At 40.3% G+C, this 19,788-nt stretch overlaps 1 protein-coding gene across 1 annotated transcript in view; it reads left to right on the top strand.

Annotated features, from left to right (window-relative positions):
* Positions 1-19,788, top strand: part of COL4A6 (collagen type IV alpha 6 chain) — an 88,803-nt gene that overhangs the window by 15,954 nt on the left and 53,061 nt on the right. The window contains exon 3 of the mRNA XM_063416882.1: positions 10,899-10,982. Coding sequence (XP_063272952.1) covers positions 10,899-10,982 — 84 coding nt within the window. The remainder of the gene's footprint in view (positions 1-10,898; positions 10,983-19,788) is intronic.

Below are 19,788 nucleotides of genomic sequence, written 5' to 3'. Positions count from 1 at the left end.
AAATATATATATCTTTGTCAGAGACAGAAATAAGGGGGCCAGCTGAACTGTGTCACCCTTGCCTTCCCTGACTGTCTTGAGTTTTTGAAAAAGTAGTTTCTAAAACCAACCTGAATATTGGGAGGAACATATAATATTCAGACAAGATTGTGTGCAAGTGTTTGGCCAGTAAGATTCTAGAGCTCTCCTAGTGAAATCAAAGTTAAAGGACCATTACTATTGTGATTTACTTTATAAAAGGATATAATGTGACCTTTAAACATCTGCTTATAAAGAGAGGGTGTTAAGCAGGACTATAGGCCAGAGCACTTTGTTCTTAAAATGACATTTTTGGAACTTTCATTACAAGGACTGGCTGTTCCTTGCTTTGTGAGAGGCCCCTACAAAACCAGTGACATGTGGAATTCCTCTCTCGTCCTGCTGCCTCTCTGGGCTGCTGTCCTTCTGCCATATGGTCAGTCAGAAGGATTATTTGCTTGTAGATTTGACAATAACAGGAAAGCTATTCAAATGGTGAAGGTTTACTAGCACTGTACAAATGTGTTTAGTCTTGGCTTAGCTTCCAACAGCTGAGGAAGGAAGTTTATCAATCTCAATATAATTATTTACTGTCTTATAATGGTGACTCTGATGGCCTAGTAGCTAATGCATTGCTGGGAAATATCCTCCTCTACCATATGTAGTCTTTATATAAAATTCTGTGCAGGAGTTTATATAAAATTCTAGGCTGGAGTGCAGTTGCTGCCCTGGAGCTTCTTCCTTGGCATGTTTGTGCAGTCCTCTCACGTGTCAGGTACACCCCTGCTCCCTTCCCTTTTGGTATGGATTGAAATGAAATGTGAAATCTCTCATGGTGTGGGAAGAAGGTAACCCTGAGTAGGGTCTGAACCTCCCAATACTGAGAGCTGAGTAGCTGTGGCCCTTTCCTGTCCTTGGCAGGAGATGAGTGCGAGGAAATTCCCAATGTCAGGGAGCAGCAGCGTAACAAGTGCAAGAGATGGCAAATTATTTTTATTCCATGGTCACTAATAAGAAGTAAAAAGGAAGCATGGAGCTGAGTATGTAACCCACTTCTTTCCTATAATAGACTCTATTTGTGGAGTTCTGTGTTTAAAATCCTTAGATCCTCTCTTGGTGCTGGTAAACATGAAGGTACTCTCAAAATTACATTCATGACTGATTCCTATACATAGCTTTAAAATATGGGCTGTCTGGAAAATGTTTTGGTAGTTTTACATCTATAGTTTCGTGTATATATCTATAAACTACAATTTCTGCTGCATGCACAAGGTACTTCGTCTAAATATCAGCTTGGATTGGGCACACAGTACAAAATCCTCCCTTGAGACACAGCCAATACTCAGTCACCAGAGAAAATGGCATTTTCATTTGCTTGAGAAGGACATTTTGGTAACCAGCTCAATCTCGCCTCAGTTGGAGCCTGTCAGAAGTTTCCACTGACCTCTCTGAATGCAGGATTCACAAGTACTTGCAAATCTTTAGTGAGGTCAGATTCTTTGCCCCCCATGCCAGCGCACCCAGCAAAGAAAAAGGCTAATCCCATGAGGACCTGAGCCCATCAAAGTGAGAGAAGTAAATAGAATTGAATACTTAAATTCAAACCTTGCATCCCCTATCTCCTATGAAGGGCAGTCTTACATTGCACTTAATCCCATCTAAGTGTGAGCTACCCTGTGTCCTGACTGTGCTTTCCTGCCTCCCTTTTGCTGCATCAATTGATTAGGTGGTGAGGGAGATCAGAAATGTTTATTGTGCTGACAGAAAAGTGCTCTCTGCTGCTCTTCTGGCCCTCTCCACCACACACTCACACTTTGCTGCCTCTGAAGAGATCGGAATGGGGAGCGACAAGACAGGGAGAGGAATCTGAGAGTGGAAATGAAACATGAAGCACTAAAATTTAAATTATCCCTTGTCCAGATCTAAACTCTGTGTTGCTCCCTAGTTTAACCCTTCAAAGCGCCATGCCATGGGAGTCTTGAAATATTCTTCTAAATTTCAATGCATGTAAGTATTTCTAAGCCTGTTCTTGTGCTAGGGCAGAGGTGGCTTTGGGAAATTCAGTGCAGGTCTGTAAGTTTTCTGTCAGTTCAGATGGATAGGTTTTCTTTTTTTGTGCTAAATTTGCTGATTTTTTCTAAAACTCTCCCCAAATTTTCTTCTTTAGGATATACTATTATCCTGTAGGCCATTCCTCTTTGTTTTTTTTTTCCTCTGATGGTTGTAGGATCAGAATTCCCCAGTGTATCGTGTTGCAACTGTGCATCCCTGAACAAAGCTACAGGGCTGCGAGGGGGTTGGCTCTCATTGTGATCTGCACTGCTGCTTTTTGGGGCAGCGTTGGTCAAGGGGAATTCAACAGCCTTGGTAACAGGCTCTAAAACCAAATGAAACTCGTGCAAGGCAAATTTACAGTGTGACTTTTCTCCTTAAGAAAAAAATCTCACTGGCAAACAATCTGAAAGGACCCAACATCTCAATAAGACGCGGTGCCTCCCCTCTGCTCCCTGGCCTGAAAGGGCTCATTGTTCCCAGGTCTCAAGGTGGGCTCATTGACTTTCATGTTACCATGGAACCAGCGTGTCTTTCTTCCTGAATTGTATTTGCTGGTAATCTCCACATCTTTTTTCAGCAAATTAACACAGGTGATTTGTGAGTGGAGTTGGTTGGATTAAAGGCCAGCGAAGAATGTGTTTGATTAACCAGATGAAGAAATAAAAAGGTGTAAAAATAAAGTTCTGGGGTAAGCTGTGGTTGAAAGAGGGAGGGCAGCTAACCAGAAATGCTGTTAACTCCAGTGTCTATTCTATATAACACAACTGGTTACTCACAAATCATCGTTCCACATTCCCAATCAATTGGGAAGAGTTTAGGGATGGCGTGGCAGGGTTTGGAGACAAGGTGCCAGCACAAACCCATGAAATCCTCCTGCTGGGCACAGAGCTGGAGCATCAATGCAAACGAGTGCTTGGACTGGCCAGCTCCAGTTCAGTGCTGGCCTGTCAGGATGGATGATGCAGGTGCATTTGGCACTTGCTGGAATAGTGATTTTAATCACTACACATATTTCCTGTTGGTTCTGAGAGAGTCCTGGATTTGCTCTCCTCTCATTGAATCTCAGGGTGCTCAGCACTTTGTAGGGCAGGTCCCTGCTGGGCCCGGTGCCAATAAAGAACAGTTCCTTTCCCTGCCTGGCATTTCCCTGGGAGTGAGAGCAGTTGGAAATATCTGAGTCTGTTATTTTAAGAACATCTGTTGTTTCGTGTCACAAACCATGGTATTTTTCAACAGGAGCCAGTGTAAAAGTTAGAATCCACTTTACCAATTAAGGAAAAAATGGAGTAGTCTTTTCTTCATACAGTACAATTTGAACTAAGTAGCATGTAAGTGAAAGTACAATAAGACAGGCTGCACAAAAACACATAGGAGAAATTAATACCCAGTATAGAGAAGAATTGTTTGTTCTTCCATTAGACTTTTGACTTATATTTCTCATGTTATTATTATGCATGTGGCCAAAAAAATAAAAAAAATTGCTTAAGTTGGCAAAGTCCTTGAAAAAAGTTGTTTGAAATAGCGTGGGTGGCTTTTTCTCAGGAAGGACAGCTGTGCATAGCTAGCATGTTGCTCAATGAGACCGTAAATTTTAGCACTAATCTTTGTTTCATGAATTGTTGGGTTTACTGTTCTGAGTGATAATGTTCAAGGTTGGATATTCAATTACGAAGAATTTTCTAGTGGTGTGTTTTCTACATTGCATGTACAGCAATTTTTAATCTCCTGGGTAGGTGCTGTATGTGTAGTGTAGGTCAGCCCTTATCACACTATGCCTGACAGCTAAGAAATTAATGAACCCAAAGCAACATTTGGACATTTTGAAAGCTTCAAATGAGTTATTTGATGGTGTCCATTCTGAGCAGTAATTCCTTTTTTTTTTTTAATAAAACTTACTTTGAATATGGTGGCAGCTGGTTCTTAAATTAAAAGCTTTACCCCCTGTGTCCTCCATGTCTGAGCAGTTCTAACTGCACAAGAGTGGAATCAGCCCTAAGGGGCTGCTTGAGAGGATTTACACAAACAGGTCATAAGATGTTGATTTCAGTGAAATTTTGTGATTTTTATCTCTGTTGTATTGGTTTCTATGTTTAGGTGACATCTGTCCATTATTTCTCCAGTGGGTTTCAGGGCAGACAGAGCAAGGTAATGCTTTAAACAGAATGAATGTACTCGTACAGAATGACTTTATTATTTTACAAACTAACTTCTGTAAACCCACTTCCTTGGACTTCCAGAATTAAATAACTTTTTAACCTTGTCCATTTTTTAATGTTAATTGGTTAAGGCTTCATTTTAGCTACTTTTACTTTCTGAGTTGCTTTTTTGTCATCTCCCAAGTGAGAACTCCAGGCAGTATGACAATGGTAAAAGGGGATTAGAGGGTTAAAAATTTGAACAAGTCACCATTTCAAACAGTTGCTTGCAAGGGCACACACACCTATTGATAAAGATCTATGCCTTTGGCATAAAAGAGTTCTGAAAATTATATTAAGTAGGCATTTCTGTTCTAAATTGCATCAGACTCCACAATCTAATTTTGTAGCTAGTTTTAGTCTTCCTGATGACAGATTTTCCTTTGCATGGTTTAATAAAGACTGAAAAAATATTCCTTTAAATTTCATGTCAGGTTCTGTGACAAACTGGACATCCAAAAGTTGATGTTGCATATGCTAATTGTACACCTTTTCTTATCTGGAAAACAGTCTGAAAACAAAAGCCTTGTTTTCTGTCCCCCCAACATATAAAATAATATCTGAAACAAAAAAATCTAAAAAAAGTTTTACTTACATGGAGGAAAAAAAGGAAATTAAAATATTAAATTGATGTTTGCATTATTTTCAGCTTGAGGAGTTGTGATAATGATGTCTCCAAAGACGTATTTTCAGGTTTTTTTAGCTGTTGCTAAGAATAGTTTCCTTTTGTCTCAGTTTTTCCTTCCCTTATCCAGTACTAACTAACTGAGACATTTGGTTCTGTGTTTTCTAATATATCATTCTAAAGTTCATACTCTGCCTAGTAGCCTAGAAACACACTTAAAAAACAAAATAGGATACTTGTAAATAAAATCATACATTTATTCTGCCAGTTCTATGTTTTGTCCATTTTTGGTTTCCTGGGAGAAATGTTTGCAGCACACTTTGTCTCAGATTTAATCAGTACCTATTCCTCAGCAAACATACTCTCATCCTGTCAAAATACTGCATCAAGCTATACCTCCTCTGATCTGTTTAATCTAGATAAATGTTATAAAGGCTTTTTGTCTTTTCCCACTCCAGACAGGTAAGATTATCCGTAATGGAGATTGTACATTTTGTCTTGGCAAAAGTTTGCAAGATCCACAGTTGATGAATAGACATCCTCTGTGCTCAGAAGTGTTACTTGAAATTAAATCAGCATAACAGTGAATTAATGGAACTACACAATGGAACTACTTAAATTTCCTTTGCCATTTTAGGCTTGTTTACCTCAGTTTATATTTTCTGGCTTCTCCTTTATCAGTGCCACTAGGAAGAGAAGTTATCACGACAAGGCAGGATCTTCTCCAACATTTGGAACACAGCCTTTTTTGGTTTCTTGAGTTGCTGTCTAATTTTCACATGGCTCAACCACGTAGTGAGTGTGCAATGTGCCCTGTGGTGAGTGTGCAGAGTGCTCTGGAGTGTGCAATGTGCCCTGTGGTGAGTGTGCAGAGGGCTCTGTGATGAGTGTGCAGAATGCTGTGGAGTGTGCAGAGGGCTCTGTGATGAGTGTGCAGAATGCTGTGTAATGAGTGTGCAAGGTGCTTGCTGGGCTGCCTGCAGGGGAATCCTTAAGCAAAGCAGCTGTGCCCTGCAGGGAAGGGCTTGACTGGCAGAATCACTGCAAGGGGTTGTTTTACCATGAAAGGACAGGTTGCGTGAAAGCCTCAGTGAAATGAGAAGGGCAGCCCAGAAAATCAATCTGAACCAAGAGCTGTAACAGTAAATACAACATCCTGCTGTGCACTTCAGTGCTGTATCTAAGTGTGGTGGAAATGGGATTATTCTGTGCCAATAAAGCTGCAGGTTGATTTTACATCAGATAAACCAGAACCTCCAGAGTCCTGAGTGATCATCTAAAACTGGACTGTGTGCTGTGTTTGTTGTGCACGGGTGTCCAGCCAGGTTCACAGATCCAGGAGCCTCTTCCATTGCTGCTCTACAGAGCAGAAGCACAGAAAAGCACACTTTCATTGTTTCTTTGTGAATTTTTCGTGGTCCCCTCTTTGAATTTGAGGTGAGAGTGGGATTCCTGAGAATGTGCAGGACCTGCAAATCTCAAAGCAACCCAGACATGCTCAGCGGGAGAACAGGGAGCAAGCAGACTTGGCTGTAGCTGTTTCCATGGGTTGGGCAGAATGTGGAAAGAGTTTTATTTCTAAAGTCTTGAATTCCCAGCCTTGTGTCCTCCAACCCCTTCCTCTTCTTCTCTGCCTGATCTGAAGCTGTTCTGGCTTTTCCTTGCCCCCCTCACCCCTACCACTTGTATCTGCATTTTGGGATGTTACTTGCTTTTGTTCCCCTCCAACTGATGGACAGATGTTTTATTTGCTCTCATGGGTTTGAAAAAGCGACTTTCCTTGTGAATACTGCTGGGGGTAAAACTTGAAAGGCCCCAAAGGATCTCTTGGTGTAGATGAATGCTGGGAAATAAGTTTTTTCTGTAGGAAACCTGCCTGGTCTCTGCCTGCCTGCCTTTTTTTACCCCTGTCAGCAGGCAGAGCCTGCAGGCATTTGGGTTCACATGCTGCTGAAACCCAAGCTCCTGGGCCTTGCTGCACAACCTGAAAGGTGTGCCCAGATCTCTTTCTCCAATGTCAAAAACATCCATTTGATTTTGTCCTGAAAAGACTAATTTTTCAGGTTTTCTTTTTTCCTAACCTTTGTTCCTTATGGAATGAAAAAAATGTATGAAATGTAGTATTTCCAGTAGATAAAATTTTTGCCCTCCCTGTCTCTTCCCAGAGATAGTTTGTTTGAAAAATGCTTTCCAGGACCACCACTGTGTTTGTAGAGAATGTTAAGATAAATGTGTTTATAGATAAGCTGTGTTTAGAAACATATGGTTATTTTCATCAGTGTGATAGGTGGGAGCATCAAAGTCACTTCACTCTCTACAACTATTGCTAGAGAAGGGAATTACTTTGGTAAATCCATGGTTAGTTATGGGAGCCTGCTTGCATGATGATATAGTATCTCAAATGCATACTCTTGGCTTTTTAACATAATTTATTTTTATGGTTTTCCACCTATTGCTTACTCTCTGTAATTCTGATATTTTTATAGTGTTGGAAAATTCTTAATTGCCAACTGATATCCTCTGTTAGGGACTAAATGGGAAGCCTTTGGACTTCAAAGGGCATTTAGACTGCATTTGCTGCTTGGATGGGCCTTTTATGCAACTTTTCTTTTGCAGAGTTGTAGGGCTACAGAGAAACAACATGTCTGAATTCTGCTCTTATTGCTTTTAATTTGTTTGCTTTGTTAAAAGTGCACACAGATGGACGTACAATTTTAAGGGTGTACTATACGCATAATTCATTCTTTTTCATTTTAACATAGAGGAACTGATTTATCACTGACATTTGTGCTTGTACAAGAAATCCTGGTGGTATTCTACATTTCTTATAAAGGGTAAATGATCAATCAAGAGTGCAAAGTTGTTAACAGCCAAGAGCAGAGAGTTGTATGATCCCAGGACATGTTGAGACTTGATAAGTCCCACTCCCTGAAGATAGAAATAGTACACTAGAAATAGCATAGAGGATAGAGGAACAGCTCTAAAGACATTTACTTTTTAAAGAAAAAACAGATTTTTTTTCTTAATTATGTTTACTACTATAGTGCCCAAGCATTAGTTAACAACAAGGACCCATTGTGCAAGGACCAACTCAAACATAGCAGCAGACATCTTCTTCCCCTAAAGGAGAGCAATTTCTCTGCCATTCTACTCTTTGAAGTATTCTGTGGGTGGAGCACAAAGTGCCTCCCTGGTTTCTTTTGTGATTTAATTAAGCAAGAACACGCTATGTGCATGGTACTTTCCAGAGCTGGTGCAGTAAATCTTTCCTAGAGGACTTAAAACGCAGTGGGATGTCTCACTGTGCTATTTGCAGTGGCTTTGCTCTGTTCTTGCTTCAGTCAATGACAAAACCTCCAGGGAATTGGTGAGGATGCATCCACAGACAAGCTGGCTCTTATTTTCAGGATCACAAAGGGCAAGGGAGTAGAAGTCTGCAGAGACAAAGGTTAAGGAGTTAATCATGTTGGCACTATAGCAGGTAGTGTTCTGACAGTTCCAGCAGATGACTGCATATGTTTTTATTTAGATATTCTATAATTATATAGACTTTCAGCTGTTTGGGCCTTTTGGCCCTTTTATAACATGTGATGAAGATTGTCCACTTAAAAATAGGATGAAAATTTAGGTGAGAGCAAATGAGTTGCTGAGTCCCACCCCCAAAGGAAGGAGTGACCTTGATGTAGTTATTGTAAATGAACTGGAAAAGATGGGTAAACTTCATACCTGTGGGCCATACCTTGCTGACTTCTGCTGCTCATGAGAGTGATTCTTGCAGATTCCACCTTGTCTGCAGCTGACACGTGCCACTGATTTTGGAAATTTAATCTGGGGTAAATATATTAATAACCTGAAGAAACAAATACTGCATCTGTAATGAGTTTGGGATTTTTGGTTTTTTGTTTTCAAGATTTGGTCTACTTCCATGCAATGAAATGAAAATGGTTTCATTAATTACTCTTATAATGGTGGAGCTTACCACAATAACTAATAACCAGATTTTTTTTAATTCTTTTTTTTTTCAATAGCATATTTATCAATCTAAAATGTAGAGCAGTAGGAAAAAAATCTCTTCCTTGAATACATGCACTGAACAAGTGTGAGAGGCTCATGTTTACATGGTCAGGTTACCATCTGTAAATGTTTGAGTGACCTTGCATTCATATATTTGAATGAGAAAATGTATAACCATTTCTGAAGAGAACTCTGTTGTCTACGATTGTATATGCAGCCTTTAGAGTTGTGTTCACAAATATTATGCACATGGCTGTTTGTGATTTAAATAGTCCTGGAGTGTCTGATGTCAGCTACTTCCCCTAAATGAAATACTCAGGGTATGCACACCTGGAGCCAGCTGGCTTTGCTTTGCTTCCTCTCCAAATGCCTTCATTCACAACTGAGCAAAACGACTCCTCACGCTGTGAAAGAGAAACCTAGAACTACACGGTGACCAAAATTTTACACAAGATAGGGACATGCTTTTGGTTTTTTACAAAGCCCAGTGAGAGTTTTATCCAGCTTCCCATAAATTAAGGAGAAATATTTCTTTTGACTTCAGTGGGATTTTGACTTCAGTGGGATTTTGACTGGAGCCATATTTACTGGGAGCAGCAGGAGCCCGAGGGATGGCAGGAATTGTGGATTTTTATCCAGTCCTCTGCCACCGGGACAGAGCTGGCTGCCACCAGAGGCAGGGGATGAGTGAGACAGCAGCTACTGCAAGGCAGTGCCCTCGGGGGGTACAGAGCTGTGGAAAGGGACCTGTGCCCACTCCTAGGAGCTGTCTGAGGGGACAGAACCATGGGTTTGTGCAAATGCCTGCTGGAACAGTGAATAAGCTGGAGAAAAATTGATTGGGAGTTTAAATCTCTGCAGAATTTAAGGTTAAGTGTCTGGGAAAGCATAACCTGACTAGCTGGAGGCGTAAAGCTGTGTGTGAGGAGTTTAAATGTGAGGTTAAGTGTCAGGAATGGAGATACACATTGCTTACTTCCACTGTGAAATGTGCACAGAAGCATGGCAAAATACGTGTCAGTGCACTTCACTCTCAAAACAAGCTCCCAAAGGCCTCTCTGCAGGCTCTCCATGAAGACAGGCACCAGTTTTTATTTACCAAAGCCTTGCTGATGCACAGACTCAAGTTCATGGTGATCCTTCCTCCTCTGAGCAGAACACTGAGCGAGTGATGTCAGATTAGTCACTTGCTTTTGAGAAGGTGATTCAAAGAAGCTCAAAAGTTGGGAAGCTTGCATGGATTGTCTTTCATTTTTCACGTTCCTCACTGTCAGGAAATTTTAAAGGCTTTAAAAAGATTTCCTGTGAATGCTTTTAGTAAGGAAATGTTTGGCTCCTGTCTGAACTTGTTTTGGCATTTAGTTTGATCACCTTGATATGAGAAGCTTAAACGTTTATTCCTTTCAGAATTTCAGAGCCTAGGGACTGTACCTGAACGTGCTGGACAGTGAAAGTTTCCTTAGAGAGGGGGAACAAAACCCAAAGTTCCTAAAATTAAATTTGTCTTGATAATTCCATTGCTGTAAAGATACTCATTTATGCAGAATGGCTGAGGCACATGTGGCAGTAACCTATTATTATTATTATTATTATTATTATTATTATTATTATTATTATTATTATTATTATTATTATTATTATCATCATCCTAGTCCAATAGTGTACTGAGTATCTCAAAGCATCTAGTTTTATGGGTCTGAGAGCCCTAGGAAGCACTCTGCACCTTGCAGAAGAGCACCAACTTGTGGAAATTCAGTTGTCCTCAAAAAATTTGTAACCCAACTTTTTGTGTTCATTTGGTGATTCTAAAAAGGACCCAGTTGTGGAGAAACTAAATTTAATTACATTTTTCCAATTACATCCTTGCAAATTCACACAACAAAGGCAATGTAGATGAAAAGTGTTGAAACCAAGTGTTTTAATTAAAGAAGATCTTCAGCTAACAAATAGTGATGAAATTCAATTTTTTAAAATTTCTTTTCTTTTTTTAGGGTGGAAAGAAGTCCTACAGTGGGCCATGTGGGGGCCGTGACTGCAGTGCAGGATGCAAATGTTTTCCAGAGAAGGGCGCACGGGTAAGTTTGTTCAGACTAATGTAACTTGTCCTTGCCTCTTATCAATCTTTTTAGAAATTAATAAATAAATAAACACCATGTTAATACGGGTAATTTTCAATCTAATGACCTCATGAAATGACAAGTGATGAAGAGCAGCTGCATTTCAAATGTCCCTGGCCAAGATTTCAAAAGCTCTTCTAAAGATTTACAAGTGGCTCGCTTTGTAATGAGTCTTCAATAGAATCCTATTTCTTTATGTGATCTGAGCCCTAGTTCAAAAGAAGTCAGATGGTTTTTAAGTAGATTACAACAATTAAAATTAGGAAAATCAAAGTAGTGTGGGCTTCTAGCACAGATTTTGCCCAGACCTTACTGTAATAGCTTCTGTTTATTTGTGGAAGTGTTTTTGATTTGTGTATTTGGTTGTGGAGGAATAATAACTCAAAATGGATCTGAGCAATTCCCTCTGAGAAAGTTGCTTGTGTAGCTTAAGTCTCTCTGAAGTCTTCATTTGAAGAAACCAAATGTTTAAGCAAGATTTCTGTACAAATCTTTAATTTCTTTTGCTTGTATGAACAGACTATAACTTATCTTAATGCAGCTGCTTATCTGCTCTCTTAGGGGAATGCAGTAACTGACTTCACTCTGCCTTCAATTGCAATGTTAATTTTTGTCCAGACACCATCTACTTAATGTTTTATCTTAAGCTCTAAAGCATTTTAACATGTATGAAAATGAATCATAGAGATTTTGCTTTTGGAGATGAAAGGAGGAAAGAGCACACAGTAGGTACTTGAGGAATTGGAAAGGCTTAAAAGAGAAAGGAAGTAGTACTAGTTGTTTAATTTATCAGCTGTATTTCCTGAAATCATATTGCAAACTCATCCTCTGAGCGAAAACAGAAGAAATGAAGTCTTATTTAAGCACTAGCAATCCTGATTTTTTCCTGCCTATTTCAGTGACACAGTATGGGTATATGCAAGGCATTACTCTTTGGACTGAATATAGGAAAATGTTGCTATTTGAAAATGACTGTTTTAAAAATGATGATTTTTTCTAATTGCAGACAGAGTTGAGTGTGAATGCCTAATTGATAACTGGGGATGTGTTTGCTGTGGAAATATAAAAATTCTTTCAATTCATCATGTGGCAGAGGGAAAACATATCTAAACAGATAAGCAGAAGCAATTCACTTGAGCCCATATTCTAGGGTGCATTGGGGACTTCCTTGCAAAGTGAACTGCTCAATACCTTTTGTGATTGGACACAGTGAGGGACAGACCTGGTCTGGTTCTGGAACACAATATCCTGTAAATGCTTTGACCTTTAGGCAGCAGTGAGCATCATTCTTCTGTCTCTTTACATTCCCGGGGTCCAGCTTGATTGTTTGAAGTGGCCACAACGCTGTTGACCTTGCAGTTTGAGCTCTGGGCATCTCTTTTGTTAAGATGTCACAAAGATTTTAGGCTGTTTTCATTGCTGACCTGAGAGCTCATTTGGCTTTTAGCTTATTCCTTATGTGACCTGTATCAGTGGGGCATTTTCAGTCCTCCAAACACGTATTCCATCCTGCCGGGACCTGTCCGTGGAGTAAACTGTGTGCCACAAGTGGGAATCTTCCCCTTTCACAACACCACTTCCATCGAGTGTGCTGAGCCCTCCTGACACCTTCTTGGACATCTGCAGGCAGCCCCTGGAGCTGTGCCATGCCCGAGGATGTGGAGGTGACTGGTTGAACTGGGAGAGCGGATGGGGTGATTCTGAATCCACACCACAGCTCGTTTCTTGCAGGACACTCTACAGCCCCAGGCTAATTCCTTGGCTTCCTGCCGAGCTGCTCCTCCACTGCTGCAAAGCCTTGAGTTCAGAAATGGAGACAGCACTCTGCCAATGCCCTGAATCCAGGTTTTGTTTAAAAAAATGTTTCGGCTGTCAATTTTCCACAATTAACCGCATCAGAGTAAAGCTAAGCTTTCTTTCTAAAAGAAGGAAATAGCTAAAAAGCACAGGAAAAATGACAATAAGCTGACAGCTTAATGAAAATAGTATAGACAATGTCCTTAAATGTCCTCCCTGAATGCACTTCTGATCAGATCAAGCTTTAGAAATTTTATTTAGGCAATAAAAATATCAAAACTGCCTAACACTACTTGACTAGTGAGAGGTATTTCTAGAAATGGGATGCATATGTGTGTAATCCACAGGTGCCCACATTCTTGTTTTTGTTATAGACTGCTGCTGTATGTGCAGGATATATTAAAAAAACCCACCAAAATCCACAAAGAAACACCAACCAACCCAAAAAACCCACCCCAAAACTCAACAAACCAGTATAATCTCAGTACCTGTAAGACTCACCTTGTTAGAAGACAAATCTCTATGCAGTGAGCCAGCAACTTGTGGATAATATTTTAATATTGAGAATAATATAATAATTGAGATTCTTTTCTGAAGAGGGGTGGTGCTTGTCTAGCAGCCCCTTAGGGAGCTCTGCTAGCAGAGTGGTAAGGCACACCTAAAAGAGCCAAATCTCTGTTCTGTTGTCTGAATGCTTGCATTACATTTGAAAGGCTGTAGTGCTACCTTGTACCCATTTTAGGGTGTGCATTGAATCTTGATATGATCCAGTTTATTGTGAAGCCTGCACAAGAAGAAATCCATTATGGAAGCATTCTTCATCTTAGCCAGTGATTCAGAATTGTTCTTTTATCTAATGATGAGTTAATGAAAAGACTTTGTGTAATTCAGTGTCAAACTCCTGGCCATGGCAGCCATTCTCCCTTCCTTATCAGTTTTTATCTTGTAAAGATTTGTGAGAGGCACTGCAGAGATTTGAGCACAAGTCCAGTTCTTCATGGGGAGGTGGTGCCTTCACTGAAGGGTCCCAGCTGGGACCTTGGAGGTTTTCTCAGAGGTCAAGTGAAAAGGTTAAACTGAGCATGTGGCTCTTACTGGTTAAATGCACAGGGAGGGATCTGCACATGGTGTGATTGTGTAACAGTAAATGTAACAGCAAGGGAATGCTAAGTTAAATGAGGAGATGAATGTAAATTCTGGTATCAGTCCCTGTCCCAGTGCAAGGATATGTTCAGTTTCAGTGCAGGTGAGTGATCTGCAGCTTGAGGATTTTTGGGGCTGTCAGAAGAATTTATTGTGTTTAAAAGAATGTTTTTCCTTCCACTTGCTCACTGTTTGTCTCCACTTCATGGGCAGGGTTAATGCTGCTGGAAGTTTCATGCAGTATTGATGGCTGGCAGAACAAGTCAGCAGGGAACAGGAGGCATTTTCATACTTTCAGAGTACCAAGAAGCACTAAATAGTTGGCAGCCTGCACCATTTCATTTTGCAGCTCATTTTGCATTTGTTTATAATAATAATGTTGGCTTTTTATTTTTATATAATGTCATCAACTTTCCAACACTCACGAAGATAAAATAGCAGACCCAGTCTTTGTTTCTTGTATACCTTCTCCTGATGCCTGCTCACTTATCTTGGAATTTATAACAGTATTAGAGTTTGTTTTAAACTTTGCTCAACATGTGCTGGAGATAATATTTTGGATTTTTTCATTCTACCTCACCAAAAAAGAAATTAAGAAAGCAAATCTAAAAATCGTTTCCAAGGCTTCACAAACTACTCAGAAGAAGCTGTGTCCCAGGCAGCTTTTACAGCTTAAAAGTGGGAAAATCTGATGTTACTAATTTTATTTTTTTCTCCTGTAATATGTAATCATGCCAAATGATATATGTTTTATGTGTTGTTTAAAGCCCATTAAAATATTATGAAATGATCGATTAGAAAACTGTTAATGGTGTTATAGAACCACTTCTCTGTCTCAAAAATAATCTCCACAGAGACTTTTTCTAGCAGCTGGTGTGGTTGGAGGGGGTTTATCTGTAGAATGAGGTGGACAATTTACACTGCACCGAGTCTGGTCCAATAAAGCAAAGAACCACAGGGGTGCATCAGGTATGCCAAGGACCCCACTCAAAAAAAATCCTCTTTGTCAACTCCAAGCCTACACTGCAGGATGAAGGAAAGCATCATAAACAAGAGGAATTGGCTAAAATTGAGAGATCTGCTCAAAAATGTGGTTGCTGTCTGAAAGATTAGTGTACCCTGAGGTACATGTGATTCCCCACAGGTTTTCTGAAGTTAAAATGATGACAGTAAATGTAATGTCAGCTATCTCTGGGCAATCAAAGAGTTTTTGCTAGAATTACTACAGATCAAACAAGCAAGGAAAGATAGAGAGATCCTCAACATCCCTGCAGTGAACTGCGTAACCTGAGGTCAGAACTTTGGGTGATTAATCTAATTGTTATCTAGGATAAACTGATGTCGCATTGGCAAGAGATCTTAGATTAACTTTTGTCTGGAATTAATCCCCTCAACTTAAACTGGGTGTACAAAGTGTCTCTCTTGTGATAATTAGTTGAAGATTGGTTGACGTTTCTTTGCTATGAGATTGTAATAATTATAAATTGTATTTTTAATAATGTTTGCTGATTTGTGCTTTGGCTGGTTAATCACTCTGTTTGGAGCAGTCAGGGATTTCCTGATGAAACACAATTTCTTTGGAAGTGTCGACTCAACAAAATGATTTTTTTTTTTTGCAGAAGTGCTTTACACAAACAAATTTAGCTGGTGACAAAATTCTTTAATGCTGTTGGTTCAAACTTCTCTCTGTTTCTATGTGGTTTCCTGCTCCCCGGCTGGACCAGCCCTGTGGGACACAGTGCTGCCATTTCAATACCATGCAGTTCAAATCAAATCAAATCAAATGTGGGATACCAATTTCTTTCCAGTGTGACAATGCCCAGGTGTGAGCAGTGCTAAATGGAAACAGGTACAAGTAATAGTGGGATTGTTATCAAGTTATTTTTGTAAAGATGGACTATATGTAAATAATGTCTAGTTCTCGTTCAAATTCCCTTCTGGTTAAATATATAAAATGCCATCATTTGGTTTGGGAAGAGGCTTATCTATAACACTGAAAAATGTTCACCATCTGTTTGCTCTCATTAAGAAGTTCTGGCAATATTTTGGAAGAAAATGAGGTAATAGTTAAGTCAAACAACTTATGTGCCAGCTGCTTTTTTTAACAACTGCCAAGGTTTGTATCTTTTTTTAAGTAATAAAACAAACTTTGCCAAATGTAGCATTAAACAATTATTGTACATGTCCTCCTGACCCAAGCTAAATACACTGAGCTTAACTCTCTAATGAGAACCACACCAAATACTGGAACAGCATAAATAAAACCGAACTCTTTGCATTTGAGAGGGTTCCTTATGCAGTGGGACCCAAGACCAAACCCGTTCCTATGTGCAGGAACATCTCACATCATCTCTTTGGGGAGACTTCTCGAGGGGACAGGCCCCCTTCTTATCACAGAATTCAGAAATGATAACAGCTCTGTTCAAACAGGGGAACCAGGCAGGCTCTGGTAGCAAATCCTGTCTCTGGATTTGGTTTGCAGTTTTGTCTGAGAGGATGTGTGCACTCAGTGAGGCTGAGGATGTTCTAGGAAATGTATCTTGTTAAGATTTGCACAGCATTCAGAACTAACCAGGGTCCAGGGCATTTCTGTGTCACCAGGGTGGGTGAGGTGACTCTGTGACCTGAAACTGTTTCTCAGTCCTCCTGCAAGGGCAGCAGATTTTGTAATTGCAGTGGGGACCTTTGAAATCAAGCAGAACATGGGCCCTCAAGCTGTGCTCCACAGAGCACTTCCAGATGGCTTGGAAAAGCCCAGCTAAGGAGTGTGTGTCACTGTTCAAGTAATTGTGCCTCATGTGAGCTTTAACCCAGGATTTTAAAGTCTTTACACTATTTTGGAAGCAAATGGAGCATTTACAAAACTCCTTGTTTCATCCTACAATGCTGTGAGTTGTCTTAGTTTAAGAAGCTGTGTAGTGTCACTATACCAAGTGAATGTCCTTTTGTTTCTCCTTTCTAGCCTGGAAGTTTCTGGTTTTCCCAAACTGACTTTCTCAGAGGTGAGGTGTCACTGATGTGGGTGTGAGCTGAGCTGACTGCTGAGCTCGTGCTCAGCTGGCAGAGTCAGGTCCCTCTGCCTCGTACCTTCGTGATTCTCTGCTGTGCTGCTGGCACGAGCTGAGGTGCAGGCACATTGCCCAGGACCAGAATCATTTCTCTTTGCCATGGCTGCCCGCAGGAGGAACGTGCTGTTCCTTGAAGGCAGCACCGTCATCCCACTGATTTCATTTTAGGTGTGTAGGGATGGGAGGACAGAGCAGCCCCGTCTCTGCCTCCTTGGAGCCTTGCCACGACTGACCTTCTGTTCTAACTTTGTATCTGGGGCACTTTCTCCAAGACTAAAAGTGATGAGTTGTGCTGTGGATTTGCTCCATATGGACAAAACAGATCCCATCAGCTTCCTAAGTCCTGGAGAATAAAACACGTATCCAAATTCTTCATAAAAAATGTTGTCTTTCTTGGCCATAGAAGGGAGGCTTTGATGAGTCTGTGATGTTTTACTTGCCGTGTAACTCCTTAGAATAGAACTAGCATCAACCTTTCAATTTCTCTTGTGTACTCATTTATTCACTGTAGGGGAAGAACTGTAAATATTCTTAGAATTATTTTATGTTAGCCACTCCACCTTGAAGTCAGAAAGAAAACCAAGAATTTCTGCAGGAGGATAAACTCTCTAGAGTCCTGCCCAGGACAAGAAAAACAAATGTTATCGTGAGTCTTTGAAACATATAATTGGCTGGTTGGGCTTTTGCCTAACAAAAGCTGTAGAATTTTATGCAGTTAGTCCTGCAGTGATGTCTCAGTTGAAGAGAGATTTTTGATGCCCCCTTCCATCTGAGAAATGGCACAAGACTTTCCTCTCCAAGCATTTGATAGACAAGAAGGGGTAACTTATATCCTGCCTTGAAATTACCTAACATTCTATATTACTCACGTATAGTACTCATCACCTAGAGTATGTCTTAGTAGACTTTTTGCCCAGGTTAAATTTTCTTAAATACCTGATTTTTGTCATGCCTCTTTCCTCTCACCCCACTCAAAACTTGCCCATCTTCTAACTAAGTGTGATTGGCTCAGAATATCCCCGGTACTAATTATTTTTTAATCTTCTTAAAATGAGAAGAGGTGCCCTTTGCAGAAACAAGAGTCTTTTTTGAAGAGTTTCCGCTGGCAGCAAGCGAAAGGTGTGACAGAGATTTCCAGTGTGATCCCTGCAGTAAGTCAGCCTCGGAAACAGAGGGATCACAGAACCAATCCCTGAGCAAGGCCCAGCTTGGAGAGATTTGGCTGCCAGTCAGGTTAGCTGGCCCGGGAGCCAGGAAAACAGCCAGCAGCAGGGATTACTACAAAGCAAACTTAATTAGGCAACAGATAGGCAGGAAGTATGCCAGTCATGGAGCCTGCAGCCAGGGAGGGCACACAATGGGCACGGCCAACCAGGCAGAGCTGTTTGGAGTGGCAGGAGGGGCTGCAGTGCCAATTAGCTGGAAGGAAAGCTGAATGCATAGGTGTCTCAGGCTACCTGTTTTCTGGGAAATATGTGCAGTATTTTTGGTGTGAATCGTAGCTTTTCCTGATGGGAGATTATAGGAGACAGGAGAACAGACTGTAAATTGTCCATCAGTGATAGGGAAGGAAAATGGGGAGATGCTGTCTCCTTGTGAATGAGGAATGTGTGTGTTTGCTGGTGTCCAGCAAAGTGTTAGGGCTTTCTGAACACTTGATGGTGAAGAAAAGGAAAGACAGGAATAAAAGGGAATGATGGCACTTTTTTTTAACAGATAAAGCAGCATCCAAATAACAGAACATAGTGGGAATAAGAGAAGAATTAATAACACGTAGGATACAGAGCAGTCTAGCTGAGAATCTGGGTATGAGTGTAAATTGTTTAACTTTTCCCTTGACTTATTCAGGGAGGAATATTCAGGTGTTTGCCAGTCTCCTCCTTTTAAGGGGTTGATTAGAGACATTTTAGCTGTTGCTCTCTAATCAGTCACAAATCCATTGACAGAACAAGCATTTTTTTGCAAAATGTTCTGATTTGATGGGGGATATGTTAGGGTTACTCTTTGACCTTCTGTGGAGCTGCCAAAATAGAAAACAAATTTGGAGGAAAGATGCAACCCTAGTAAGAATGGATACTGTGAATTATATCAGGTATCTCATTCAGCTACTTATTTTGGAAATAGAAATATTTTAGTAGTCTGAAAAGTAGCATAAATGCAAATGTTCATTATGGGTGATTTTTGGAAGGGCTTTTTGTGGGTCTTCTATAAAAACCAGCAGAGTGTTGCCAAAGCTAATAAACAGGAAGTTAAAATAATTTCAAAATTTCTGGGTTTGATCCATAATAAATACAGTGCAAATAGTGCACAAGTTTTGAAGTGCTATTAAAAGGAAACATCTGGTTGTCATTTTTCAAAGATTGATGATATTCTTTTAAATGATCAAAGAAAGCTGTCTAATAAAATGACTCAGCATGTGCTGAATTCTCAGTGTATGGTAAAGGAAGAAGTTTTTAGTACCTAATGTTTAGCACTAAGGGTAGTGCAATCCTGCACTAATTTTTTTTTTTAAGTTCTATAGAGCTGCTGTCTCTTAAGACAGATCTCTCAGATTTGTGTTCACATCCATGATATTCTGCTGGAACAGTACAGGAGAACTTGTTCTGCCTTATAGCTGAGCTCTGTCCACCTGCTCCTGGAGCTGGGATATGTTTTAATATCAAAATGGCAAATCCCCCTGAACACCAAATTCCTTCTGCTTCCATCTCCATTGCCAGACTGGCACCATCTGCCTCCTTGTCTGTTCCCTGTCTAAA

The sequence above is a fragment of the Prinia subflava genome, chromosome 20 (assembly GCF_021018805.1).
Source record: "Prinia subflava isolate CZ2003 ecotype Zambia chromosome 20, Cam_Psub_1.2, whole genome shotgun sequence".
NCBI classification, from domain to species: Eukaryota; Metazoa; Chordata; class Aves; order Passeriformes; family Cisticolidae; genus Prinia; species Prinia subflava.
The sequence above is the reverse complement of the archived record's forward strand: the minus strand, read 5'-3'. Positions and strand labels throughout refer to the sequence as shown.